General features: G+C 37.6%; 2 protein-coding genes across 8 annotated transcripts; both read left to right on the forward strand.

The window, feature by feature from the left end:
• Positions 1–1,182: 1,182 nt before the first annotated feature.
• LOC110837764 (3'-5' exoribonuclease 1) lies at positions 1,183–11,924 on the forward strand. Of its 6 annotated transcripts, none has more exons than XM_022080250.2 (6): positions 1,183–1,248; positions 3,871–4,154; positions 5,827–6,115; positions 6,618–6,701; positions 8,394–8,579; positions 9,656–11,924. In XM_022080250.2, the coding sequence occupies exons 2-6, from the start codon at positions 3,946–3,948 to the stop codon at positions 9,788–9,790; spliced, it is 903 nt and encodes a 300-aa protein (XP_021935942.2). In that variant the 5' UTR covers positions 1,183–1,248; positions 3,871–3,945; the 3' UTR covers positions 9,791–11,924. The 6 variants fall into 6 exon arrangements, with proteins under 6 accessions (XP_021935942.2, XP_021935941.2, XP_021935937.2 ...); XM_022080249.2 differs by lacking the exon at positions 1,183–1,248 and adding an exon at positions 1,346–1,567; XM_022080245.2 differs by lacking the exon at positions 1,183–1,248 and adding an exon at positions 1,637–1,890.
• Positions 11,925–13,668: 1,744 nt separating this feature from the next.
• On the forward strand, positions 13,669–26,826 carry LOC110837760 (Golgi resident protein GCP60). 2 transcript variants are annotated; one of them, XM_022080240.2, is made up of 9 exons: positions 13,669–14,044; positions 15,225–15,366; positions 15,890–16,030; positions 18,804–18,908; positions 20,722–20,809; positions 21,176–21,377; positions 22,331–22,455; positions 24,738–24,918; positions 26,371–26,826. In XM_022080240.2, exons 1-9 carry the CDS (start codon positions 13,855–13,857, stop codon positions 26,598–26,600), a joined length of 1,404 nt encoding a protein of 467 aa, XP_021935932.1. In that variant the 5' UTR covers positions 13,669–13,854; the 3' UTR covers positions 26,601–26,826. The 2 variants fall into 2 exon arrangements, with proteins under 2 accessions (XP_021935932.1, XP_021935933.1); XM_022080241.2 differs by lacking the exon at positions 13,669–14,044 and adding an exon at positions 14,152–14,191.
• Positions 26,827–27,997: the final 1,171 nt, after the last annotated feature.

A 27,997-nucleotide genomic window follows, 5' to 3' on the forward strand; every position in this document is an offset into this window, starting at 1 on the left:
AACCAATGCGTACAATTTTCAATGCATCTGGCGCGTTAAGCGCCCGCCTCTCGAAAACCGTAAGAGATGGATCTGGACATATTGCGTACGAAATACGTATTACCTCCTGAGCTTTCCATATTTGTTTTCAGATTTTACATATCACAAATGGTTCGGCTTCTACAAGCATTTATTTACACAAATAAAGGCGCATCGCACTTCACGCTACTACTGCGTTTGTGTATTTACGTCAGATTCTCCGGAACCGTGGTTCAACTGTCAATTTTTATTATGTTTTCTGTTGGTTATGGCGGAGATATTTGAATTATCCGGCTCATGTAGCACATACTATCTTTCAATGTAACTCGCCTGCCTGAAAAGTTGATCACCCCTGATGTAGCGTCCAAATAACATCAAGTCAAGGTAAACCTACTGCTGAGGTAGAGGGGGTGGGGGGTGGTATGGTTTCCCTTAGCGCCGCTAAGCGAACTCTGTGATAATACTTTGAACCTTGATATAGGCCACATTCACTTCCTTCTCCATCCTTCTGACTACATCGTACATTGTCACGCCCACATTTCATTCGACTACAGCTGATGGGACTATAAAGGGTTAGAAAACCTCTGGACCAACCAAAACTGCGGAATATGCTATTGTATAGTCCCAGGTCATCATTTAGTAACTCGTCACTGAGTCTGGTGTTTTGGAGTAGGAATAGTTTCGATGAAGAGAGCAGTGAACAAGTACAAAATTTTAAGTATTTGGGTTGTAAAATATCGACGATAGAAATGAATGCAGATTTGCTAAAAATATCTCCAACAGAAACAAATTGAATGGATGGATGTATTAAAATACATTTTGGAACCAGTATGAGGAAAGATATAAAACAAAGATTACACAACATAATGACAAAACCAGATCTTAAACATGTCACCGAAATATGGACGTTAAGATCACGAGATAAACAACGATTAAAAGCCGCTCAAAAGACTTTCGTGAGATCCCTATATGGAGTGACTGGGATAGATAGATTTATGAACACAATTAGGAGAAATTAATATTGTCGAAGAAATAGAACAATATCGAAAGAAATGTAAAGAACTTGTACTCGGGTTGTTACTTCCACGATATCCATGGCAAGCATTATTTTATAGACTGTACGCAGAGACGTAGGTCGACGGCGCAGGTCTATGGAGGCCTACCTTGATTAGGTAGAAGAAGAAGAAGAAGACAAGAAAAACTTTCATTTTTGGTGCCGAAACTTTATCAGTTAAGTACAGTTTAAAAATATATTCTGAAATCTAGTTTAGACTAATGATTAACTAAAAATATTGCTCTATCAGTGGTAAAATAGGAAACACTTCGATATTCTGCACATCAAGTGGATTAGAGTTGTAAATTGCATAATATATTAAAAATTGTAAAACTTCACGCTGACAAGATAACAAGCGTTGGTGGTCGGAGGTTGATCCATGTCAGCATGATTCTGTGCATGACTGAAATTCGGGAGTTGGACAGAAGTTAATAAATTAGGAAAACGGTATATAATAACCAGCGTTGCGATGTTATGGTTACAAGAGAGCTGAAGGTCTGTTTATCTGACGCTTCTATTTAATAGATAAATTGTGATAAAGATTAACTCAGAAACAGACTAGTATAGTAATCTGTGATGATAATAGTACTCATACTGCGCTCTAACATGGACGCAAGGAAACACATGTGTAATGACAGTTGACTTTGCTATCAAACAAAACCTGCTTGCTATTGCTGTTGTATTATCACATCTCGTAATAATAAGAAATTGAATGTTAAAATTTTGTTAATCGTCGTTCAATCGAGTTCTTTAATGCATTTCTAAATGTACTTTTGTTCATGGCTGTGATGGGGGAAATGCCTTCTTTGGATGAAGAGGTACGGTATGTCAAGAATGTTAAGTGTATATAACGTTGAAAGTTGTCGGAAGGTATTCGGTAGTAATCGTCCGTGATATATTTGCTTGGGAATAAAATTGAATAGATTTTACATTCCATAGATCCTTCATAGCCCTAAGCCAAGGATATCAAACGACATAGCACAAATACGATAGTCGTATCTAATGCAAACATAAGTTACATAGTTATGACAGTAATTTGCAGCTTATTACAGTATTACCGTAAAAATAATTACACAAGAAAGCATCACCACTATTGCTTACACGAATTTATAATTGCTGAGAATTTTTGGTTGAAGATTAATTGTGCTATGGAGGATGAGATAAGATATACTTTTTTAATGCTGGTTTAAACTTATTTATATTGTGATTCTAACTTTTTATAGAGGGGAAGACTATTGAAAAGCGTATGTGCAGTATAGCATACTCCTTTCTGGTATTTACTGAGGTTAGGGTTTGGCATATGAAGGTTATATCTGTATCTTGTACTCACATTGTGGATATTTGAGTTTTACATTTCTCTATGTTGTCAAATATAGATGATGTTAATGAGAACAGACATTTTCTGGCGAGTGAAAGAATATTGTATTTCTTAATTCTCCCTACATTATACTCTTCTTTCAGTGTCTATCATTATTCTAATGTAAAAAAGTATTTTGCTGTCGAGTTTCCCCAGAAAATAATTCCATATGACATAATCGAATGGATGTAAACAAAGTAGACTAATTTTAAAGTTTATTTTGTTTTAGTGATGTTATAGTTCTAATAGTAAAGGAAGCTGATCTTCGTTTAGGCATAATGTATTGAATATGTGTTTTCCAATTTAAGTTATTGTTAATTTGTAGGCCAAGAAGTTTACTTGTTTTTGCTTCTTCAATTGTTTTATCCTCATACTGTATACTTAGGTTAACAATTTTAGTTGGTTGTACAAAATTTCATGAAATTTGTTTTGTCAGAATTTAATGTGCTGTAATTAATTTGTTCAGTCAATCAAAGATGTCATTAATGAAAATTTTGAAGCAGTTTTTGGATGTGAAATAATAATTTTAGTACCATCCAGAAAAAGTATGGGTTTAGATTGATGGTTAATGGTTGGGGCACAGGGCCAAGTACTGAACCTTGAGGAAGTCCATGTTTTATAATGCCCTAATTTGAATAGGTGCCATTATTTGAATCTGGTGATTTTATTTCTACTTGTTTCATTCTGTCATTAAGGTATGATTTAAACCACTGACCAGCTATATTTTATTCCATAAAAATATAGTTCTGACAATAATAATTTATGATTTACACATGCAAACGCTTTAGAAATAACACATGATATTACACTAACACTACTGTTGTGGGCATAAGATTTATGTTTGGAAGGCTTTTACAGATTGCTTAAGTAAGGTACTTTGTTGCATCTTCTGTTGTTATAGTTATAGTATTATTGTTCATTCATTCTATAGTTGTTAAGAAGTATTGAAATAGTTTGCTAAGAGTTTAGAATTTTTTCAAAATTCTTCAGCATATGAAGGGTACAGTATCTGAATGTAAAAGTGCTGAGGTAAATGGGCAATGTTCTCAGTTATGATGTTTCTAGTTACAGTTAAAGTAAAGTTCTGTCTCTGCTTAGTTAAGAACTGAGCTTTGATAACATATCCATATGCATAATTAACACGTATGTTTGAGTGAAATCTTTTAAATGACATATAGAGGTGCCAGCATAGAACGGGATGGCCTCGGTGACCACCAAAATCATCAGATTAGAATAACAGTGAATGATTTACTTCTAGATTGAATGCAAGACCTAACATACACAGTCGTGACCTGATCTAAGAAGTAAGGAAATGCTGGAGATGATAATATTGGAATTAAAGCGACAGCCTCAAGTGAGAGTGGGCAGTCCTCACCCTCTTACATGTTACTCAGAATTAATCACACTAGAAAGTTTAATGTAGACTATGTTCTGTTTCCAGTGCAAGGGAGAGAGTTCTCAATACAGTGACTCTGTTTACAAGGAACTGTCCAGGTTGAATGGGCGCATTAACCAAATGAGCAAGGTTGCAATAGTGTCAAGGCTTAAAAGACTGAAGTTGAGCTCAGAGGGCAACTGTGATGTTTTGAAAACACGACTCAAAAACTATTACAAGAAGCAGAAGCTAAAAAGTGCCAACCTGCCTACAGCCGTCAAGCTTTTACCTTACTATGTGATTGTTGACTTTGAGGCAACGTGTGAAGGGGTTAATGTTCCGGATTACCCGTAAGATTTGGTTGTTTGTTATATAATATATGGAACACCATGAGCAGGAGAGACAAAGAGACGAAAGAACATGTTGAAATGAATTCCCAGTTCACTGTCTATACTGTTATTCGTATACCTCATAACAAAATTCTAAGGACTTGAAATGCATTGCAAAATATGTGTTAAAACTTACTTCAAATTCAGACTTGCATAGATTTGTATTAAATTAATTTTCTATTTGATCTGGCCTGACTGAAACTGGTGAATATGGTCTCGTTGTACCTTCTTTTAGTGGTTATTTTGACATAGCAACTCAGGATACAAAACTGATGTGCATTCTTCCATTTATTTGTCTGTTCTAGTATCAGACTTTTTCTCCTAAGAGCACAAATGTATATTTTTATGGCATATCTTAAAATTTACATGTTCGTAGAGCAATAATTGGGAGGACTCTTTTCAAGTTTCTTTGGACAAAAATTTGTGTGTTCAAGGTGACAGGCTTATCAAATTTGCCCCTCGTCATTGAGTAATCTCATGGATATGAGAGGGATGAACAGAGTTTCATTTGAGATTTAATATTGGTGACTTTGATGAAAATGGACTATTCCATGACAGAAATGAGTTTTTCATATTTTCATAAAATTCAAGCCATATAAACAATATAAACTACATAGTCAGAATTGCTGATTTATGTCTAATCTAAAATTAATTCTTAAGAACATTTGATTTGAAAGTAAAGTTTTCAGATGTTATTAAGGTACACACATTTCCTGAATATGTTGAGAAGCGTGAACTTACTGAATCTCAAGAATATGATTATTTGTGCTTTGATTCTATATACTTGTCTACTTGCATGCTCTAGAAAAGCATTATTAGTCATTTCTAACAACACACATTTCATCCACCATTATAAAAAATAAGAACTCTTAAGTCTTTTGGAGCATTCTTGACTGGTTATGCGAGATACGGTCATAAAGGAAAGCTGTTACTTTGAAAAGTGATATTCTAATAAAATTAATACAGTGTGTCCACAAAATCCCTTCGGGGTTTTGAAAAATTGTGGCGCGCAAACAAATTGAGCTAGCCACATGCGGTTTGCAGCAGATTACAGTGAAACTCTGGAAGTTTTTTACTGACTTCAGTAGACCTCGATGTGGGCTCCCTTGGTAGCACAGCGAACGTCCAGACGATATTCGACCTCTTGCCATGTTCTGTGGAGCATGTCCGCTGAGCTCGAATATCGTCTGGACGTTCGCTGTGCTACCAAGGGAGCCCACATCGAGGTCTACTGAGGTCAGTAAAAAACTTCCCGAGTTTCACTGTAATCTGCCGCAAACTGCATGTGGCTAGCTCAATTTGTTTGCGCGCCACAATTTTTCAAAACCCCAAAGGGACTTTGTGGACACACTGTACTACAAACATTTGGGTTTTGTAAGATACATTGAATTTCTTGACTAGACAAGCATGCAGTCAGCTTCTCAAGAAGGTCATTGCTGTACAGAGTTGTTGTTATAATAGTTGTAACAAAACATACAACTCTTGTCTAAACAAACAAGTAAAGTATGAATTGCTTTTTCTACCATCCTGTAGAAGATAATTACCAACATTATAACCCAATCTGAGAGAATAAAATGGAGAATTTTGACAATTCATAATACTGGATGTACTAAATTTTGAGTTATCTCCCCAGGCATGAGATCATTGAGTTCCCGGCAGTGCTCGTCAGCACAGAGCAGCAACAGGTGGTAGACCACTTCCAGGCATACTGCCGGCCTCTAGTCAACCCAACACTCTCTGGGTTCTGCATGGAGCTCACAGGTATCAGTCAGGAGGAGGTAGATGCTGCTGACACCTTCCCACAGGTGCTGAAAGACTTTGAGGCCTGGCTTGCCAAACACAAATTGGGCTCAAAACACAAGTTCACTATCGTGACTGATGGGCCTTGGGACATGGGGCGCTTCATGTATGGACAGTGCAAGGTATCATGATATTGTGAACCTGGGAAATGTGGTCATGATCTAATATAATGCACTTCCCAGGAGACACATGGAAGAACTCTAATTAATCGCAGCTGGGGAACTTTTCAAATTAGTAAGATTTGGGAATATAAGATAATTTTGTAGCAATTTCTCACAGTTAATGAGAAAACCCTGATCATGTTGCTGGTCATTGCTGTTTCTTCTTTGTGCATTGTCAATTATTAATGTTGCTGTGGTGATGACTATAAGGACTTTCATTTGAAGACATAAATGAATTTACAGAAAGTCTTAAATATCTATCAAGTTCAGTACAGATTTGAATTTTATTGCATTAGATGAAACGAGTATTTGAAGTATACAGTTGCCATTGTCATACAAGAACTAGGTGATTACAGATAGGCTTGTGTTTAATTTAACTTGCGCAGTGTATCAGAATGCAAAATGCCGTGATTAGACTTCTGATGCAGCAGTATTAATCGCTTAATTTGGGTAATGTTCACAGATCTCCAGGCTTGCATATCCACAGTTTGCAAAGAAATGGATCAACGTCAGGAAGACATTCAGTAACTTCTACAAGTGCAGGAGGGTGTGTATTATGTAGTCCCACTGCTGTGGTTTACAGTAAACGTTACTTGGATGAAAACTGCCAGGCTTGACAAAATATTCTTTCCTTTATTTATTTTCATCGGTTTAATTATCAAGTACTTAGTTGTTTTTTATAGGAGTAAATTAATAGAAATGTGATGGCTCACTGACCGCCATGGTGGCCTTGTAATCCTGGGGTCCTAGGTTCGATTCCCGGCGGTGCCCGAATTTATAACGTGTTGGGCAAGGCCGTGGTCTAGACAACACAGAGTTTTCCTCCGGGGCTTCCCCGGTTTCTCCGTGACATCTCAACAATTACTCCATTCACACACAGAAGAAGGCAACGGCAAACCACTTCTGTATCACCTGCCTAAAAAACATATATGAACAGGTCCCAGTCCGAGAAAAGGATGGAAGGATCCTTTTCATAAAATGTCGCCAACCTCCTGTAAAGGGGACGGCGTATCAAAGAAGAAGATGGCTCACCCCTCTGTTTCCAAGGTTAACACGTGGGACTGAATATCCATGCTCCATGACATGTATTGCCCAGTGTGGACTAGACAGTGCCGTATGTAGTTTTGTCATGAGCACTCCCATTTTTCATGTCAGTTCTGTTCTACTTGCAGGAATTTCTCATTTTGTAAGCTCTTTCCAGCATTTCGCTTGAATTTGGTTTACCTAAGATGCCAGTCAGGCTAAGTAAAATGTGTTTAAGTGAAACCTGTAGCCAAGTTTGTGTAGGCAGACATTTGTCTGATACGTATCCTATTTAGAATGGCCCGAGACAGGGAGATACTCTTTCGCCCCTGCTTTTCAGTTTTGCTTAGAATATGCTATCAGGAAGGTTTAGGAAAATCAGGGTGGTTTGGAATTGAATGGAACACATCAGCTGTTGATGTCAGTCTGTTGGCGATAATATAAATACTATATAAGCAAACACAGAAAGTCTTTTAAAAGGGCTAGAATGACAAAATCAAGAGCAGTTTAAATTCAGGTAATGCTTGCTATTATTCAGTCCAAAAACTTTTGTCCTCCCATCTCTTATCAAAAAACTAAAGATTAAAATATACAAAAGTGTGATTTTGCCAGTTGTGCTGTATTGCGAAACTTGGTCTCTCACTTTGAGGGAGGAGCATAGATTGAGGGTTTTTGAGAACGGAGTGTTGAGGAAGATATTTGAACCTAAAAGAGAGGAAGACGGATCATGGAGAAAATTGCATAATGGGGGAGGGGTGTTTACAGGGTATTGATTGGGAGGCCTGAGGGGAGGAGACTGCTGGAATGATGTAGGCATGGGTGGGAGAATAACATTAAGATGGACCTTACAGAGATAGGAATGGACGGAGCCAACTGGATGAAGCTAGCTCAGGAGAGATTTCAGTAGTGGGCTTTTGTGAACATGGTTATGAACCTTCGGGTTCCATAAAGAAAGTAGGTTATTCTTTGACAAGCTGAATATCAATCGACTTTCCAAAGAATACCTTGCACCATAGAGAAAGAGAGACTGACTGACTGTTTACCTAATATTGTGGAAGGTGTTTATTCAAGTGTTTCTGTTTCTTTTGCATTATTGGTTGCTGCAATTTCTAAACAGGTTGCTTTTTCTTCTAACCTAGAAGCATATTGGTAGTTAAAGGAAATTTTGTGGCATCTTGTGTTATTCTTCTTGTCTCATTCTTACTTTTCTTTTCAGTTCAGTTTGAAGCTGATGCTTGAACACCTGGAACTTAATTTTGAGGGGCGGCCGCATTGTGGGCTTGATGATGCTCGGAACATTGCGCGTGTGCTGCTACGATTGATGAGTGATGGTGCCTCCATCCAAGTCAATGAACACATACATTTATTGGCCCTCGAAGAAAAGTCAAAAGTCAGCAATAAGGTAGGATTCTCATATTATGTCCTTAGTCTCTTCATTAGCATGGAGTCTTCGTGACAGTAACGTGACTGAATGTCACAGCCAAGTGATTAACACTCAAATGTCATATTTTGGAAGTTCCAGTTTCAAACCTCTGCCTGGAAACTGTCTGTCCTGAGTTCTTTTGTAGTTGTCCTCAGTCCCTCCATGTAGATGCTGGTATGATACCCTATGACATTCAACATTCTCGATGCCCTGGCTCTATCCTTGTGAATGTATTCATAGACAGTACCTTTCCACCCACGCTGTCTTATTTCCTCTGTTTCAGTTCACTGCTTCAAATCTGCACCACCTTCTGAATCACTTAGTCCCCATTTGCACATTCCTTCCTAGGTACCTGAAATGTCCTGGAAGGTATGTAAGATAAATTTTTGTGTCCACCTCACTATCTAAGGTGGGGAGGTTTGGGAGGTACTGTGCGTGGGAAGTCTTATGAAGAAATTTGCAATTATTCGGAAATAGCTGAAACCATTGTTTTAATGTGCAGCAATGGTGTTTGACAATGATTTTTTTCAGGTAGGTGCAGGTATGTGATAATTCTCCTGTGACTGTGTCCTAAAATTGAGAAAGAACTTAAAACAGGAAGACTTTTGTTATAGGAAGTTGTTGTTTTGGGTGACTGGAAATGTACATGTAAATAGAGACTTAGTGTGAGAGATACAGCAGTAGTGAAAAGTCTGTGGATTGTTTGAACATTCTGTCAGTGGACAAAATATATTATGCGTTAAACATCAAGCTGTCTAGAAATATCCCTGTACCAGGGTTATACAGTTTAAGATCTAATTTTTCATTTAATCTGTAGGTTTGTGGTGATCATGTATTATTAAAATAACAAACTTCCTGAGCATCATCCATCATCTCAATATAGTTAAAATGTGATTTTTTTGGAGACGAGTCTCCATCCTCAGGTAAAACCTACTCTGTTGGGCCCAATTGATAGAACTAGTTGTATGTCCCCTCCTTATATTAAGGTGATGGATAATGTTATTGTAATTTCTTCACTTTGCCATTATCCTGGGTAAATTTTCTTTGTTGTTCAGCCTGAAGGAGTGGTGGTACCAGTTACTGCCAGCAACCCATATACCATAGCCGTCAAGGTGCAACAAGGATGCAGTCAGGACGCCCACAGCACCATTTTAAGTCATTCTGATGAGGATTCCACCTCACTTATGTAGTATTGCAGACTGAATTAGGTTCTTCATGTCCTTATTTCAGTGTTTCATAAAAACCATCTATGCCCTTTTATTTACCAAGAAATGGTGAAGTAAGCCTATGACCTTCACTATGAGTCTGGATGCCAGCAGTCTCGTTATTTCTCAAATTGTACATAATGTGAAATATTTTACTGGGTTTATTCTATATATTTATATTTGAAAATTCTTCTTTTATTTTCCTTCTGGGGAATACCATATTTGTGTAATTCTTGCACATATTTTCTGTAGTTTTTTGAAGTGTGTGATTTATGCAAGGAAAAATTATGTGCCTTTAACAACGAAATGCATTTCCTATTATCAACGTTAACCCTCCAGGAATGACTGCCAGATCAGTTTTCATTTCTATAAGGATTCTCTTCATGTCATGCCCGCAAAACTGTCCCACACAATCGGAGATGGTTGTCAGTTATTGTGAACATCACAGTACAACGCTGCTTTTCCACTCCTGCAGATATTTAAGCTCTTTTCCCCTTTCCCTTTGACGTCATGTTTCTTTGCGTGTAGAAGTACGAAGGATTTTGAGCTGCATTGGATATTTGTGATAACAAGTAGCTATTGTTTTTTCTCTGTCCGATTAAAAATTTGTGAAACATAATCTTTTGGCATTCTCTGGCTTAGCGATGTTTGTCTTCTAAGTGATAGTTCTTTCCTCTTCGTAAAGTGATACAGCCAGCTTCTGCTCACTTTACATTGTGAAGGGCTGATGCCCTGCCTTGTTGTTATCTCACGTGCTCCACACAAGTCGCTATGATTTTGTTTACAGCCAAGAAACGCTAGAACGGAATATGAATAGTGAATACCCAAAAATTGTATAGCCGATACCATGGGTAAAGTTAGGAAATTCCTGGTTTTCTCAACTTAGAGGGCTGCCTTATGGCTGTAAGGCTCTTCAAATAAGTGTGAATCATCTTTAGACTAAAATGTGACCTAATGTGCTAATGTGTGTTTATTGGAAAGTATTATTATAATTTGCTTACTTCTTGCTGTATGTACACAAAATTTAATCATACTTTTGTGGAAAGTAGACTGTCATCTTCATACTCACTGTCGTGAAAATCTCAAACCCTTCATATTTTTGTGAATGTTCAAGGTTTGATGGTTGGTTTTTTGAAAATGGTAATGAACTTTCAGGTTCCATAAATTCAGGTGAATTTCATACCTTAACTAGCTGAGTGATGAACAGTTTCTCATGGGCTCTACTCTCTGGAGTAACTTTGTTCTGTGTTAGAGAATCTTAGGCTGTTTAGGGGCACTGTTTCGAATACAATGATTATGTAGTGTCAAATTATATTGAAAGATTATCATAAACTGTAAGATCTGGAAATTGCCAGTTATGATCTGTTTGAAAGTAATATCTCGCCATTTACCTGGAGAGACAGGAAAATCATTTAAAACATTAGTCAGGCTTTATCATTACTTCCACATAATCCTGTTCTGTTTAAGTGATATAAATAAGTGTGCATACTTTTGTGAAGGATTGTAGTGTGTCTCGAAGAAAAAACATTTTATGCAATTGCCATTTCTAAAAGTACGAGGCTTTTGAATCCCTATATCTCCTGCTGCCCCAATTTAAATCCTGTAGTTACGGGATACTGTGTAGGTGTTGCTGTGAAAAAATATATCTTTATTAAAAACCCACGTACAGCAATAAATTAAAATACACATTATACACAAAAGTTTACTTTATAATAAATTCTTATCAGGCTACCAGCCGTGTAAGATGTCTTAATGAAGAAAATAAAGTTTTGAGAACCATCTTTGTCCTCATCCTCAGGGTACTGTAGTTGTGGGAGATCCTGTCTGTGCTCATTGTCTGCCTGACCCAGTTTCGTGTTATTGGCTGCACGCTATCCAATTGGGCCTGGTATTTAGAGTGATGTTCTCACTGTTTTTAGCCCAGCTTTCCGATTGGATAACATGTTCATTACTCGGTACCAGGTCTGGCTCATATAGCTGTCATTGTGTTCCCTTTTCCGCTGCAAGGAATAGGTCACAAACAGATTGTTTCTTGAATTGGAAGTGGATCATTTCAGTTCATGTGGCTTCTGTATTATAAAGTAATTTATGACAACAAAATAAAAGTTTTTTTTGTTCAGTTGAAGTTCTGTGACTTATGCTGGACCTCTTGCCCATCCTCTCACTTGTATCCACAGAGCTCATGTAGTTTGCACTACTTTGTTTTTCAGAGCATTATTCACACCAAACTCCTGTTGGCTATGGCTGTAATTGCCTCTCTTTTCTTTCCAGCACACTGCTGCGATATTACTGTAATAAACACAATCCCATTTCTTTCTTTTCAGGGTCCTAGGGCCAAAATTTTGGGGTTTTCCTTCTGTTATGTCAAACATTGTTACAAAAACAATTTTCCTGTTGTAGAGATCATTGGTGGGAGTGGGAAGTGTTGCAAATTTGTGTACATACACTTCTCAGCTTTCATAGACCACTGGGTTCTGTAAGTCCTTATACCTGTCTACTACTATTACTTCTGTCCACATACTATCATCTGCAACTCATTCTGAACAGTAGACAATACCCATGATAAAGGTAGATTGAAATTAACAATTACATCAGAGTTGGCATATATTAGCATGCCAGTAAATGACAAACCCTTCTAGAATTTATTGCTTCAGTGAAACCCCAATATTGTACAAGAAAATTACAAAAGTATTTAATTGCATAAAATCCCTGAATGAAGCATACACATATGGATCTTTGGAACTGCACTCTTTGTTTTAATCAGCATAAAAATAAACTAAATACAGCAAAAGGTTTCAGGACCATATATCAGTGTGAAATCAGTAGTTCAGTTGTGCCCTTTCAGATCAAATTATTGAAATGCCTTACAGCCAAAAATAAGGAGGTAATTCCCACTTACAAATCTTAGCTGTTACTTGGTAAGGGAGGCTGTAATATAAATATTTATAAAAGAAAGGAAAGGGCCTTTTTGACAAGAAAAACTATGAAGGTTATGTGATTGTCCTTCTAGAGTACACTGAAAATTTTTAAATGGATTAGAACATAATGCAATGATCACAAATCCATGTTACATTGTGTGATGTGTGCTATGTCCTAAAGTCCATGGTGGGCCAACCAGGAATACCAATGCTGTTTTAAAAGTCATGCTGGGCCTTTAAAGGTTAACTGTGACATCCTGATGTCAGTAAAGTTGAAGGCAGAACTTTGTATTCTGTGTGATTTGAAGATGTTATCTTGAAATACTTTGGTGTTACAAGATACTACATAAAAATGACTTTGATGCTTTCACGAGTAATGACAAAGATGCCCTGAGGAGAACTTGTAATGTCTATTTTCCTTTAAATACTGCAGTGTGAATAATAAAGCTAGTACAATGGTCATTTTGTTTAAGGTATGTACTGTTTTTGACTGCTTAAACATGGATCATGGGTTTGAATATCACTTATGGGATGGATAGACACCAATGTTTTTCTTTGTTGTTTTCTCCTGTTATGCAGGGGCCTTGCAATGTTCGGATCCTCTGCCCAAGGAGCCGTACAGTATGCATATAGAATTAATTGTGAAACAAAACACGGCAGATGGTAAAAGGTGAAAAAGAAAAAGAAGCCTATTAAAGTATTTATCATAATTTCTACCAGTAAGTCGAGTGGCAACAGAATAGAATAGAATAGAATTTATTTACATTCCATAGATCCGTGCATATCGAAAAGCCACATATTCTAAATAATGCATAATTGAATGAAATAATTCGACTTCATAAGAAACAAAGACTACGTACGAATATGCAATACATGCACACGTGTACAGTTTCTTATTTTATGGGCGTATTCACCCCCCCCCCCCCCCTTCAAAGCAGAAATCTTCTCTTGTCTGCACCATTGTGTTCGAAAATTTAAGTATTTAAATTTAATTGGGAGTTCCTATATGGATTAATTCGAAACACCGAATTTAAAAATTCGTTAAATTGTTAAGTGAATAGCACATGATATAATTAGTGCATCATCTTTCGTTTATTAAATTAGTACTTCAATGAAAACCGGTAGACGTGTATGACAATGGCGGCTGATAGAGAAGCGTGTCGAGTTTATTATAACGGAGATCGATTGAGTATTGGTTCAGAGGATAGTTTAAACCATTCAAACATAGAAGGAGATTTTAATAAGGAGAACGAAGAGTCAATTCAGAAATGGGGATTTAGGTTGAAAGATTTGTATCGTCTCGCCTTAAGATTTTATAAAGGTAGGTAATTCACTTTTATGCCTGATGCAATGGATTGTATATTCATTTCCAAAAGATGTTGGTTAGGCCCGGTAACGATTGTTAGCACACTTTGCAGGGCATGTTCTGCAGGAACTCCTGTGATGAATGGTTATGCTAATAAAACTGGTGAGTAGTTGTGCATGTTTGTGTCACTTGTATAAAATGTAATTTGGTTTATTCAAGAAAAGAGGACAGTTTGGAACAGGACACATTCTGTAACGGACAAACTTGGGTTGCTGCAAAGTTACATTTTGTTTTGAGAAACGGAGAAGGTATTACTTCCTCACCTGCCTAATTTAATTGAATGTTTAAAGATATCTGGCATTGGAAGGAAGGTTGGTTTAGACGGTGGTGATTTAGTATTGCGATTAATAAGTGGTTGAAGTGTATTGAAGGTTACGTGTTTAATGTATGGGAGAGGAAAGAGATGCATGCAGAATTTTGGAGGGGAAAGGCCTAGCCAGGCACTTTGAAATATGAGAAGGTAAGACATTTTGTATCTGTACTTCAAGCACTGGAAATTTTGAGAGCTTTCTCACCAACAAAATGTCATTAATCAAACCATGGAAAATGGGAGAGAAATACATGTTGAGAACCTAAGTTAATCAAAATCCACTTTCTGCCTTTAAGTAGGAGGTGTGGTACAAAACATTCGTTCTTTAGTGCATGAGTTAAGAATTCCATGCCAAAAAATAATTCTAACCTACTTAACTCCAGATCTCTTTCCAAGTTTTGTTTCCTGTATTTGTAATTTTGTATAGTTTGCAAGCAAAATAAATTGGAATAGAGAACCACACTATCACTAATTAAACCAAAGCACATCTAAATAATATTTAAGAATTTAGTTTATGCCCCAAGAAAAGATGAGACTTCTCCATTACAAAGATCATCTTGTTAATGCTGTTTAAAGAGATGATTCCTGTTTACAGTGATAATCTTACAAAATCTGTAAGTACAAAATGTAGGGCTATTAATAGAGAATGTGGTACATACGGTTAGCATTGGGCTCATGGAATCAGCTGTAAATGAGATATGAATAAGAGTCACTTTTTGCTGGATATTGTTACATTCCTTTAAAACAGAATGGTGATATGCACCCAGTGCATGAGTGGTTTTTGTGATTTTTCTTTTTCTCAATTTAGAACTTGTTTGTTTGCAGAGAAAGAAGGGAAAGCTGTTCATCTATCATATGAAGACAAATTAAAACTTGTAGCCTACATATGTCAAGTAAGCCATGGCAAGTTCAACCCAGACACTCTGCCCCCTTTAGGAGTTCTGGATGTGATTGGGCGAGACAGGCGGTATGTTTGTGTCACTTAACTTTGACATGTTTGATTATTCCTTTACTGAAGCCATGTAAGGAAGTCTCAATAGATCTAACATTATATGAAATCCTACATACTCGTACATGATTTCAAAGTTGGAGTATTTATTTTCTACTAATAGAGTCTAGCGGTTAGAACGCTGGCCTTGTAATCCTGGGGTCTCGGGTTCAATTCCCGGCGGTGCCCGAATTTATAACTTGTGTTGGGCAAGGCCGTGGTCTAGGCAACACCGAGTTTTCCTCCGGGGCTTCCCCGGTTTCTCCGTGGCATCCCAACAATTACTCCATTCACACACAGAAGAAAGCAATGGCAAACCACTTCTGGATCATCTGCCAAGAACGTATATGAACAGGTCCCAGTCCGAGAAAAGGATGGAAGGATCCTGCTCATATGGACCTGTCGTCAGACAGAACACTAAATAAAAAATAATTTCATTTTGTGTAGTTCTGGGCTATTATATGTTCATCTTTAAATGTTGATAAGGTTGTGTTTTCTGCAGTCTGGCATGGCAGGCGTTGGGTGGCGCAAATCAGTATGAAGCAATGGCAGGCTTTGTCGAGTTGCTCGACAAGCTGTGTCCAATGTTCAGACATTTTGTGGAGGCACACAAGTGGGATGTGGAGGAACGTAAAAGAGTTGCGTGAGTAACAGCTTTTTATCTGTTATTGTCAAGTTTATAAATTGAGAGAAAAGTAATTATGTGTGTATTTTGTAGCTAAAAACATGTCAGAGAATTAATTTCATAGCATTGTTACAGTGTGTAAAAATATTAGATTAAATTTAAATTTATTCTTATGAAAGAAAGATGGAAAGGGGGGGCATTGAAAAGATAAAGTACGGTAATCATTAAATAAAACCCTTGGGAATATTTTACCAGTTAGTTAGATACATGCCCTGGCAATAGGAAACGTCTAACAAGCGAATGGTCCAGTCGAGCAGGTAAAAACCTTAACAGAAATTTTATTCGTGTAAAGAACCCTTCTAGTAATTATTATACTCATAATTTCAGAGCACACTGCCATCATGTGCATGTACGGTGGCATGAATCTGTACTGTACATTGCGTAATAAAGCATACATTTTGCACACTTGCAGATGGAATTTTATGTACAGTCATTACAAGATGGCTGTGTAACTGAGCAAAATTTCAAGAGAGGTTTTGACCTATCTGGACCATATTCTTGTATGAAAGGAAAAATGTTGCTATTTAAAAAATACTACATGCCCATATTAATGCATGAAGCAGAAACTTGGACAGGGATGACAACTGAGATGAAATTTTTTGAGTGTAAAAGGAAAATCCAAAAGGTAGACAATAAGAAATTAAAAAAATATATAGAATATTTAAGGATAAACAACTTGGAAAGCAAATTAACAAATTACAGATGTAAGTGGTATGCATATGTTTTAAAATTGAATGAAGAGAGAATCACCAAGAAGGATTTGAGGTTCTCAGAGCAGTGAGTACAAAGATGGCTGTCTTTTGGGTGTAGCGCCGTATAGTCTGGTAGATATTTACCGATGTTGTAGTGGTACATTCTGTCTCCATTATCAGGGCAATCACTCTAATGATGGAGGCAGCAATTACTTCTGAAACATCAGTAAACGTCTACCATGCTGTATGGCCCTACAATCCAGAAGATGGCCGTCTTCATACTTGCCACTGTGAGAACCTTAAATTCTACTTAAAAGGAATATGCTAATAAGAGACCAAAATCACGATGAGAACAACAGAAGGAAGGAAGAACAGTGGAAGAAATTGAGGAGGAGGAACTGTGTTAAAGACAGAAATAGATGAAATGGCTTGATTGTGGGATGACGACACATGTCTTAGGAGGAAGAGGGGTTAGAATAAGATGTCTCTTGGAGGAAACAAGATACAAGTAAAGTAAGGTATTGTCCCTGCTTAATTAAGCACCATACCATGCAGCTGTATGGGGGAATGGGAGTGGAGGTGTAGCTCCATACTTTGAAATGCATCTAGATTTTTGGTGAGGAATCTTGGAAGATTATGAAAGATGTAAATATTATATTGCAGAAACAGTTTGTGGGAATGTGAACTGGTTTAATGTACAGTGCCTCATTCTCATTCACACGCTTCTGCAGATTTGTGTAGGATGTTGAAAATTTTTCTTTTATATCCATTTCCAGAATAGCCCTTTGACCATTAAGCCTTCTTTCTAGTAGATAGACAATAGGCTCTTCTGTAGAGTCCCTGCCTTGATCCCCTTTCAGTTTTGAATTCATGTTTTTTGTGTACATATATTGAAACCAATAGCTGTCTTAAATAGTAGTTTCTGGCTTCTCTGTCTTTCAGAGGCTCTTTTAAAATTTCGTGTTTTCTTCGCTGGCTATCATTCTTTAAATAATTTTAAGGTTCAAATCCTTCTTTGAAGTGTTTATAGTTACACAGCCAGAAATTTGCTGCTTTTAAGGAATCCAGAGGTTTATTACTGTGGTTGCAAAGATGCCATATTAAACCCTTGAATCAGTTCAGTCCAGTCTCACATCCTACTTCTTCAGGACCTGTTTTGATATTAATCCCCAATCTATTTCAGGTCTTACCTATGGACTCTTGTGATTTTGTGACTAGCAGTTTGAATTGTGTCTTTTTTTCCCCCACGTCATAGGTCATGTCCAAGTCCCATGATGGTTGTCACATTTTGTGCAGTGCTAGATTTTAGTGTTGTGATCCTCATGCCCAACATGACAGCTTACTGGACCACCTCTTGTTAGCCTTCCAGAACTGTTAATGTGTTTACAGCTACTGACCGCATATGGAAGAGAAGTTGATAAACAACATTAAGTGGTAATGTTTGCCATTGCTTGAACTTCAATATTGCTCCCAATCACAGTATGTCCCCAGTTTCATGTTATGTCCTCTAAGTTAACTTTGTACTTTTCTGTTGGGAGTATCTTTATGTTATCTGAGGTTATATCAGTTGTGTCTTACGTAATGTTCTTGGAGGATGAAACAACTTTATAACGCATTGACCATGCATTTGAACCTCTTTAGCACGTATCCAGAAGATACAGTCTTCTGCCAAACTTGTTACAGAATTGTATTTTGTTTATTCATATTAGCTTCAAGAGAACTGATGCAGCGCAGGGCATTTGTAAGCATGGTGATGAATGTTAGGTGTCTCATAAATATGAGTATAAATAGAAGCCTGGTGTGAAGTAAATTGAATTAATTTAACCTGTTTGAATTTATATTTGTTGGTGAAAAATAAAATTGTTTCCAAATATGAACCAAACTATTTGTTTTAACTTTGCTAGTACAACTTTGGCATGTTGATAAGTAGTGTAAATACATTAGAACACTTTCTTAAAACAAGATTCTTAAATTACTGGTTGCTGAATCGTAAAGCTGTACTTGGAGGATTTTTATTCTGTATTTTGGTGATGTTGCAGTCGTGAGGAAGAAGCAGCTCGCCAAGAAGAGGCAGCACGACTGAGGCTGGAAGAGGAGGAGCGCCAGCGTGAGGAGGAGGACCGTGCCAAGCAGGAGGCTCAGAGGTAAGTAATGGCAGTCGTACACATGAAGTTTGGCTGCTGTTTAGCTTCATTTGTACTTGATAAATGTGAACAACAATCAGCTGTCATATTGATGAGAAATCTTTTATCAGAGTAACTGAATGCAAGATAATTTGTGCTTATTCTGTATACTTTAACTAATATTATTGTAGGAAGAAGTTCAGAGCAGACTTTGTGATGCCCACCCAGTCTACTTCAAATATTTCCATTTATGCAAAGAGGTTAACAGGAATTATGAGTTAGAAATTGAATAATATATAAATATGTTTCTGTATCTAGTATTTGCTTTGTCTAGATTTCCACTATCTGAAAGCTGTCAGGTATAACACCACAGTTTTTTTTCTGTTCTCATGTTTGTAGGTTTTAATAAAATTTACAAGTCACCCTCGGTGGATTAGTAGTTAGCGTGCTTGCCACCGGACCCAAGGTTCACGGGTTCAAACTCGGCTGAGGTCGATGGATTTTTAAGGGTGATAAAATCTGTAGCATGACTTCCTTCGGAGGGGAAGTAAAGCTGGATGTCCCATGTTGTAGATTTACGGCATGTAAAATAACCTTACAAGCACGAATGAGATGTTTTGTAAGCAAAATTCAGCAGCCATTTCTCACCCATGTCTCCTGATTCACTGCTAGATGGCTCTGGAAGTCAAATCAGGATTGAGTAGAAATTATGCAGAGTCAGTGGGCTGGTCACTCACTACTCTCAAATGTACACTTCAAGACCATGAAACCTCCGAAAAGGAAGAGGGGGCGAAAACCCACAACTGGGTTGTAGAGCCAAGAAAGAACAACAATAAAACATATCATTTCATACAGAACTTGTAAGTTGATGATTATATGAGATTTGGTGGTCTCATAGTGGTGACAGTGTGTGATGGACTTTTGCATTGTAACAATGTATGGGCTTGTGGAATGTTCTCTCACTAATTCCAACTTTTTTTTACTATTCTGTTACATGCCAATGTTGGCACTTAGTGGAGAAGAGGTATAGCTCCAACTCATTCTCATCCTCGGCTGTATAAAGGGGTGAATGGTCAGCATCACTCCCCAACCAGGGCAGGACAGGAGACTGGGTGGGCCACAGCGTCGGTTTGGACACAGAGGCTTAGAAGAAAATCCTTTGCCTCTGTCAGGGAATGAACCCTGATCGCACAGCCCATAGCCAGTCGTATACTTACTGGGTTCCCCACCTCACACTAAATCTATATTTTGCTAAATTTCTTGATTTGAAAGAACTTGGCTTATAGAGACTCTTGACTTTTCCAAGTTTCACATCTCATGACCATTTTCTTTTGCTTGGTTATTCCAAAGAAACTGCTCAAGACTGAGGCCCTATTTAAAATTGTGTAACATGCAGTTTTTTATGATGGGAAATTGTTAGCCCCCTGATCAGCCCCCAAGCTGGTTGGCCACTCCATGTTGGCTGTCCCTGCTGGGGATTGAACCCTGGTCGTCCAATCCATAGTCAGTCACTGTGCTGATTGAGCTACCCCACTGTATGATAAAAAAGTTAATCAAGCAATCAGAATCTCTTGTCATGGTGTCTGATTATAACCATTCATATCATTGATGCTGCATGGCCCCAGTAGTTGATGTAGTGTTGTTAATGAAACCCAGAAGATTAGAGATGAACAAGTTTATATCATTGAAGGAAGTTGCTGAAGTTTATCTTTGTGATGAAGGTAAGCAGCAATCTGTGGGACACCCTGTGGAGGGAGTCCTTGAGTGTGAGATGCATGTTGATTGCCTTATTACTCCATAATTCTGAGTAGGAACATTTAAACACACATTACAGGAGACAGATTCAGGAGGCTTTGAATCAACAGACCTACCACCAGTTCAAGTTGTATGCAGAGCATCAGTACCCAGGCAACCCTGAGCAGGTATGCAGTTCTGACTAAACAGGTTGTACCAAACTTTGGTAAAGGAGTTGCACACTAAAACTAATTCCGAAGGTTCAGCACCCGTTGCATTCCTGCATGCCGTAGCATTTTGGTCTATTCTGCTCCCACCCTTAGAATAAATTGTGCTAAGAACCATCTTGAGATTATTCATTTTATTCTGGTTTACCATGTTTGACAGTAAATGGAGATTAAAATTCTCATTTCATCTCTTTATCGTTTGACATATTCTGATTTGATTTAGTTTGTGTGATTACATTAAAACTTTTAACGGTATTTAGATCTGTAAACAACAGCTTATTATCATTAACCAAGTTTATGTTAAAATTATGCTTATTACTCTCACAGCAAGGAGTATTGATCCGGCAACTACAGGAACAGCATTACCATCAGTATATGCAGCAGTTGTACCAACAGCAGTGTTGCAAACAAAAGCTGCAACAATTTTCGACTGTTGAGGGCCCAATGGATGAAACAGCCCATCTGCTGAGTAATGGAGGGGTAGATGCTCTGGAGAGAGATATGGAGAGTGAGGAAGATGGCACACAAGGTAGTTACAAGCGTCTGTCGTACATGTTTTTTGAAAATGAGGTCTGTGCAACCATTCTTTAGTTCTCACACAACTGCACTCGAACTAAATCGAAGTGTATGGCACTTCTTACTGTTAGACTTTCTCAAGGTCATTGGTAAAATTATTTTGGTTGTTGTATAATATTGAATATCAGATCAGATTTTTATTGCCATATTTCAAACAGTTCGTGCGTTTTTACTCGATAACAAAATCCAAAGTCAGTAACCATCTAGGCTGATGCTTTACCTGAACAGTAACATTTATTGCTTGAAACATTTAATTTGATATTCATTAAAGTGACAGGTGTTTCAGGCAGATTTCGTAGAACTTGACAAATGTTTTCTTCAGAGTGATGACGTGATACCTGTCCACATCTGAGGTACTTGACAGTTATTATTATAAACTCCTATTTGTTTTAATAAACAGTCAATGAAAGTTATTCAGAAATGAAAATATTAATAACAAACATTTTAGTAATGAAAATATTACAAATGACGATTTGAATGTATAAGATTATTTGGTTCATCTGACACTAAAAAATTGACTACAGGTCTTATGTTTGGACTTGTAATTTTCGACCGGTGCCAACCCAGCATCATGAGGAAATTGGGGAGCTACAATGGGTAGCGTAATCCTGTCATGAAAACTAGCAATGACTGGAGATTAGTCATGCTGACCACACGTCACCCTATATCTGGTTGGATGATCGTTCACCTCTGCGTTGGCATGTGAACGTGAGGCCAGCAGTCAAGCTAGTCGGCTTTGGCTCTCAGAGGGCTGTTACGCCACAGATTATTATTATTATTACAGATATTTATCTGATGGATTTATTGTTTGGTTTATTTGCAAGTTAGTTATTAACCTTATGATTGAAACATTATTGTGGCACAGGCTGTTATGTATGATCTGGAGTGTTATGTTTTGTAATGCAGGTGAATTCCCCACAATTTCTGCAGCTTCCATGTGGACTCGCAAGGATATTAAGGAGTTCAAGGATTCTGTCCGGGAAGAGGGTGGAGATGCCGTCATCAAAGTGGGACATGGCGAGACGGTCACGGTCAGTTTTTATCTTCACAACTTTGTGGAATTGTTTGCGTGATTATAAATATCATCATAAGCTTACCAAGAAATTCCTCAGGACATAGTTGAAAAATCTATGTTGTATTTGTAGGTCTTATGTATTAGTTAAAACTATGCATTTAATTTAAAATTACATTGGTGTATAAAGTGGTACACATGATGAAATTACAGTGAAACCTCTATCCATCGTTCCCGGAACTATCGTTTTCCCGGATGCATCGTCCGTTTTGTTCGGTCCCGAATACATCCCATATAAAATAATGTTACATTTTCCCGCTTCTATCGTTCCTCGAACTATCGTTTTATCGCATCGATCGTTCAAAAATCTTAGTCCCGGCCCACAATTTTCCCGCAATGATCGTTTCTGAGAATTTAAAATGCTGAGTTTTGAGATAAATTAATACCGAAAGACGCATAATGTTTTTGGAATACACAGTAGCGGTAACCTGTTATGTCGCCCAACCAGCACATTCTTTTGGAATGAGGGTCAGCGGTGCAGGGGTGATAGTTGGAGTGAATGGCGGTGCTCATTGTCAGAAATTTTACGATTTTAATTATGGTGCACTCATATTTCGTTCCAGCGATGCCAGATGGCATGTGCAGTGTGAATTTCTTCACAAATGCTTTTATTATAAGTACAAAGGAAAGGCGAGCGAAACTTTTTCATTCTTCTGGTTCATATCGTGTCTTCTACAGCTACGTTTCGTTGAGTTCGGCAGTAATAGTACTTCCATTTTTCCTGTTATAGTCCGCGAAGGTTGAGGGAGCGGTGAGGAAGAGGGAGAAACGACGAATGCGAGCCCGAACTTTGCCGAGTTTTGCCGAAGCACACGCTGCATTGGCAAAAGTGAAGTCGTTCTTTTATGCGCATAATATTAGTGAACGTGACGAAGAAAACATTTTGAACGTGGAAAGGGCTCTGTTTGGCCTAAAACGTAAAGTTTCGACAAACCAGTTGTCCATTAAAGACTTTTTTGGTAAAAAGAAGTAACTTTGAAAGAGAAACATTGTTTTTTTTAAAATTTTTAATGCTTTCCCGCATCTATCGTTTTCCCGCATTCATCGTTTTTATTTCCCACCCCCGCCGAAAACGATGCATCGAGGTTTCACTGTATATTCTTCAGAATATCGTATCTTCCCATGCCCTCTCTAACAGCATAGGAATTAAAATTATAATTTCACCCATTACTTTGCGTAGGTATGAAATTTAATCTTTCATTCTAAGGTTAGAACAGAGGTTGGTGGTGTTCAAGCAAAGTTCTGAAGAGAGTATTTTTAGATTGAGGAAATTACATAATTAAAACTTCCATAATCTGTTCTTCTCACCTAATGTTATTACAGTGATCAAATCAAGAACTGTAAGACGAGGGGAACGTGTAAGCCATATGGGGAGATGAGAAATGCGTACAGAAATTTGGTTGGAAGTCCTTATGATAATGCAGTGAAACTTTGATTTCATTAACCCGTCTTTTGTTTTATGTAGTTTTGCATACTTTTACTAATGTCCCAGCCAAGTGGCCATATGAATAATGTCAAATTTAAACTGATTTTATATTCCTGCAACTTTATGTTTTCTTCACATTTGCACTTCAATTTTTTTAGTCCAGAGTAAGGAAATTTGCCTGATTTTATGTTTCATAGTCAACTTCTCAGAATTCTTAATTCAGCAGTTGGGATTTGTTGTGTCTGATAGCTGAATTCATACTTTCAATTGGCTGATGCATGACTGCATTAATAGAACATGCACTTCGAAATTTAGTTGAATTTCATAGCAGAATGGTGAAATGTGGATAACAAAGGAAAATGTATATCACTTACACTAAGTGATACAATAAGTATTTTATCACTTTTGCCAAGTGATGAGATAGATATTTTAGCACAAGTTGATGTGCATATTGATTAGAACACATATTGAACTGGCATCACATTAAGGGCTTTCAGTGTCAACACTAAATACAAGTGTGAAAACTGTGAAGAAATTGAAACAAGTTGTATCCAATGTGGACATTTCTCAAAGCAAGTATTGGGTTAGTGCCCATAATTTCTAACTGCTTCCAGTGCTACCTTAAAAGAGATAATATCCATTAGTGCTCATTCATAATCATTCTATCATTTGATGCCATATTAACTATTGTAGTTTAAAAAGTGTCATAAAATTATGATAAAAACATATTATGCTCCAAGACTGAGGAAGTGGAAATTTCTTTACTAGGATCTGCCGAGGAAGTTCAGAACAATTCTGTCTGTGCTCTGTTAAAGGTTCGAGTACCAACACATGAGGATGGCACGTGTCTGTTCTGGGAATTTGCCACTGACAGCTATGATATTGGTTTTGGAGTGTACTTTGAATGGACCACGTCTGCAAGTAGCCAAGTGTCGGTACACATCTCAGAGAGCGAGGATGAAGATGACGACGACGATGATGACGATGACGACGATGGTATGGGCCGTATTTTGTTTCTGTCTGAAAAGTTGTTTTCCATTTATCATTAGATATTTTGAAGTAGCACCTGCATTGAAATAAACTTTAGACAAGGATTGCTATCTCTTTGGTTGTAGCACTGTGCAGTCTGATAGAAGTTTATGAGTGTTTAAGAGTTCCTTGTTGCCTCCATCTTTAAAGCTGCGTGCACCTGCACTTATGTCCATTGATCTATTTGCTGCACCGCAAAGATTTCTTGTTTCCTATGTCTCAAACTGATTCTGTACATATGGCATATTTATCACACTGATAATGGAGGGAATAAGGACCTTTGAAACATTGGTAAACTTTTACCAGACTACATCACAGAAGATTGCTGTTTTCGTACTCACCGTTGTGAAAACTTAGATCAAACCAGATACTCTGCAGTAACTTCTATAGTAGAAGCTCTATGTAACATGCATAGGAGCAGAAGTTTAAAATACTAAAAACAAAAAAGTTTCCAGATGTTTTGACTAGGAATCGGGAAGCCTGAAGGAAGTGTTAGAACTGCCCTAAAGTCTTCAACATTTTAAGAATTTCTGACATTAAATTTTACAGTAAAGAAGATTCATTTATGTAGACTCTGACATTTGAATTATATTAATATTGAGTAGAATAGATTGTTGGTTAATGGTGTGATACTTGTAAGATTTGGGGTTTTTACAGCGGTGAGTATGAAGATTTCCGTCTTCTGGGTTGTTGCGCTGTGTAGTCTGGTCGATGTTAACCAACATTTCAGAGGTCATACTGCCTCCGTCATCAGGGCGATGAATATGCCAATAGGGTGTGTGGGGCTAGGTTTATAGGAGCCTGCCCCGAGCCAATGAGAGCAGGCGTGGGAGTGGACCAATAGGAGAGCATGGGCGAGTTTGAGAAAGGGAGAGAAAGGAAAGAGAGGGAGGGGGGCTCGGGAAGTGCATCGGGTGGGACATCGGGAGTTTGGTTGAATGTGATCGGGGCCCTGAAAAGGGCCAAGTTAGTGGTCTGGTTGGTTCTGGCGCTCTCAGAGCCCTCGAAGAGTTTTAATAAGAGGCTTCCATGACCGGCTCAGGTGAAGTCCATCTTCCCTGTTGAAGTTATCAGGATGTAATTCGATCTCGATGACTTCCCTGATTATCCAATCCATGTAGCCGGTTTTTGTGGAGGGGATAGAAGGATCCCCGAGCTATATGAGGTGTCCCATGTTGAAGCAATGTTCAGCAATGGCAGATTGTGATATTTGCTTTCCTTGAGCCTTTATCATGCTCTAAATCTGTAAAATTGGACTCTTATGATCAGGTCATTGTATTGTAATTATAGGTATTTAAGATGCTATGATCCAAAGTCTGTAATACCTAAGGTCAGGTGTAAAGTTTTCAGGTAGTGACTCAGTTAGGACACTGTTATGTGGGGATCCTTTATGAATTTATGATGTTGCGGAACTTTCAGGAGAGGATTTAGAGGGAGGCAGTGGGCTGGCAGGCACAAAGGCAACAGACCTGAGCAACCGTCCTCCGCTGTCAGTCATTGTGCCAGTGTACCGACGAGATTGCCAGGAGGAAGTATATGCAGGGAGTCATGTGTATCCAGGACAAGGTGTGTACCTCCTCAAGTTTGACAACTCGTACTCTTTGTGGCGTTCCAAGACATTGTACTATCGAGTCTACTACACACGTTGAACAGATTCTGCAGTATTTATTTCAGTCAAGGTGAGCCACAAGCTGATGGTGCAGTGCTGGTGAGGCCAGAGTCTTTGCCCTTGCCATTTATTAGTTGGCAAGTTATGTGGTCTCATCTTTCTACATGTAATAGGTGTACATTTGTAATAACACTGTGTTGTACATACTAGTAAGTGTAAGGCTATCTATGTAAATTAAAATTATCAATAAAACCTTTATCAATGAATGGTTTGTTGTGAAATTTTGCTGCATAACAAATTCTTGAAAGATTCTCTTTTACCTATGCTAGGTTTTGAGGTTGAACTTTCTGTTGTGTGACCATTGCAACTGGTACAAGTAAAATGAAGATAGTATTAACAAAATCCATTATTACTACAAATTCTTCATTCACTCTCATCTTCCTTTCCTTTGCCTAATTCACAAAATTCCTGGGTGCACATATATGATAAATTAACCAAATAATTTTCAAAGTAATTCATTACATGAAGTTATATTCTAACTTTGTTGCTTGAATTTGGTTTTGTGTATTATTCATATATTTAGTGTTATCTTTATCTCAACAAAAAAAATTAATGACCTGTAGGAAAATTTCTGCATTATTTCTGGCACTTTTATGCAAATTACTGCATAAACAGGGAACCCGATTTAAGCTATTTGATTTCAGCCCTTCCTGATTCTTTTGGATTTTCAGATGATTTTCTTGGGAAGTCATTCTCAACCCTCGCTATTGTGAATTTATTTTGGTAATAAAATATATTTGTGGAACCCTCAAAATGAAAATGCATGTTTCATAAGCAAGTATATACTTTTAATTTACAACTATATGTGCAGAATATTAAATTAAATTAAATTCACTGTATTTTAGGAAACAATTTATGTTGTGCTTAACTCATATAATAGGTGGGCATGCTTACTCGCCATAAGGGGATTGAAGTTAGGTACAGTTTTGGAAAACTATATGCTCATGTCATTCTTTGCATTAAGCTTACTTGATTTCTTTGGGGGGGGGGGGGGGGCACATTTCTTGAAAATGCTGTTTCACACAGGTATGTAGTTTCTTCATTTCTGCACTTTACATATATGGGAACCATTCATACTAGCCCAGAAGTTAATCAGATGAATAGCTGTTTGCATATCTTTTGAACCAGTGTCTTTTAAAGTGTTTTTTAATTCTTCATATTGTTTTGTTAACAACCCTTACGCTGTTATAGGGAAGTAAATAGGTTTCATATAACTGAAAAACTGCTACAGATGGAAAGTACTTTTTCACTGCAACTTGTAGGTCTTGTAAATATTCCATTTTATCTGAAAGAACATTACTTAACACTTTCAAGTTCATTTAAAGAGTCATTCAGCATCAGAAAAAGGCATATGGCATTTCTCAGTGCATGTCCTCG

This window comes from Zootermopsis nevadensis, unplaced genomic scaffold (assembly GCF_977971745.1).
Source record: "Zootermopsis nevadensis isolate Lab colony 2312 unplaced genomic scaffold, Znev_1.0 Znev_ptg000022l, whole genome shotgun sequence".
NCBI lineage: Eukaryota > Metazoa > Arthropoda > Insecta > Blattodea > Termopsidae > Zootermopsis > Zootermopsis nevadensis.

What these genes read in the sequence shown, in the direction of transcription:
- LOC110837760 (XM_022080240.2), top strand. Translation starts at nt 13,855, where the DNA reads ATGACAATGGCGGCTGATAGAGAAGCGTGTCGAGTTTATTATAACGGA. An exon ending in CGCCTTAAGATTTTATAAAG is followed by an intron (nt 14,045 to 15,224) that starts GTAGGTAATTCA and finishes GTTTGTTTGCAG; the next exon opens with AGAAAGAAGGGAAAGCTGTT. An exon ending in TGATGACGATGACGACGATG is followed by an intron (nt 24,919 to 26,370) that starts GTATGGGCCGTA and finishes CGGAACTTTCAG; the next exon opens with GAGAGGATTTAGAGGGAGGC.
- LOC110837764 (XM_022080248.2), top strand. Translation starts at nt 1,898, where the DNA reads ATGTCAAGAATGTTAAGTGTATATAACGTTGAAAGTTGTCGGAAG. An exon ending in ACGTTGAAAGTTGTCGGAAG is followed by an intron (nt 1,943 to 3,870) that starts GTATTCGGTAGT and finishes TTCTGTTTCCAG; the next exon opens with TGCAAGGGAGAGAGTTCTCA. An exon ending in ACTTCTACAAGTGCAGGAGG is followed by an intron (nt 6,702 to 8,393) that starts GTGTGTATTATG and finishes TTTTCTTTTCAG; the next exon opens with TTCAGTTTGAAGCTGATGCT.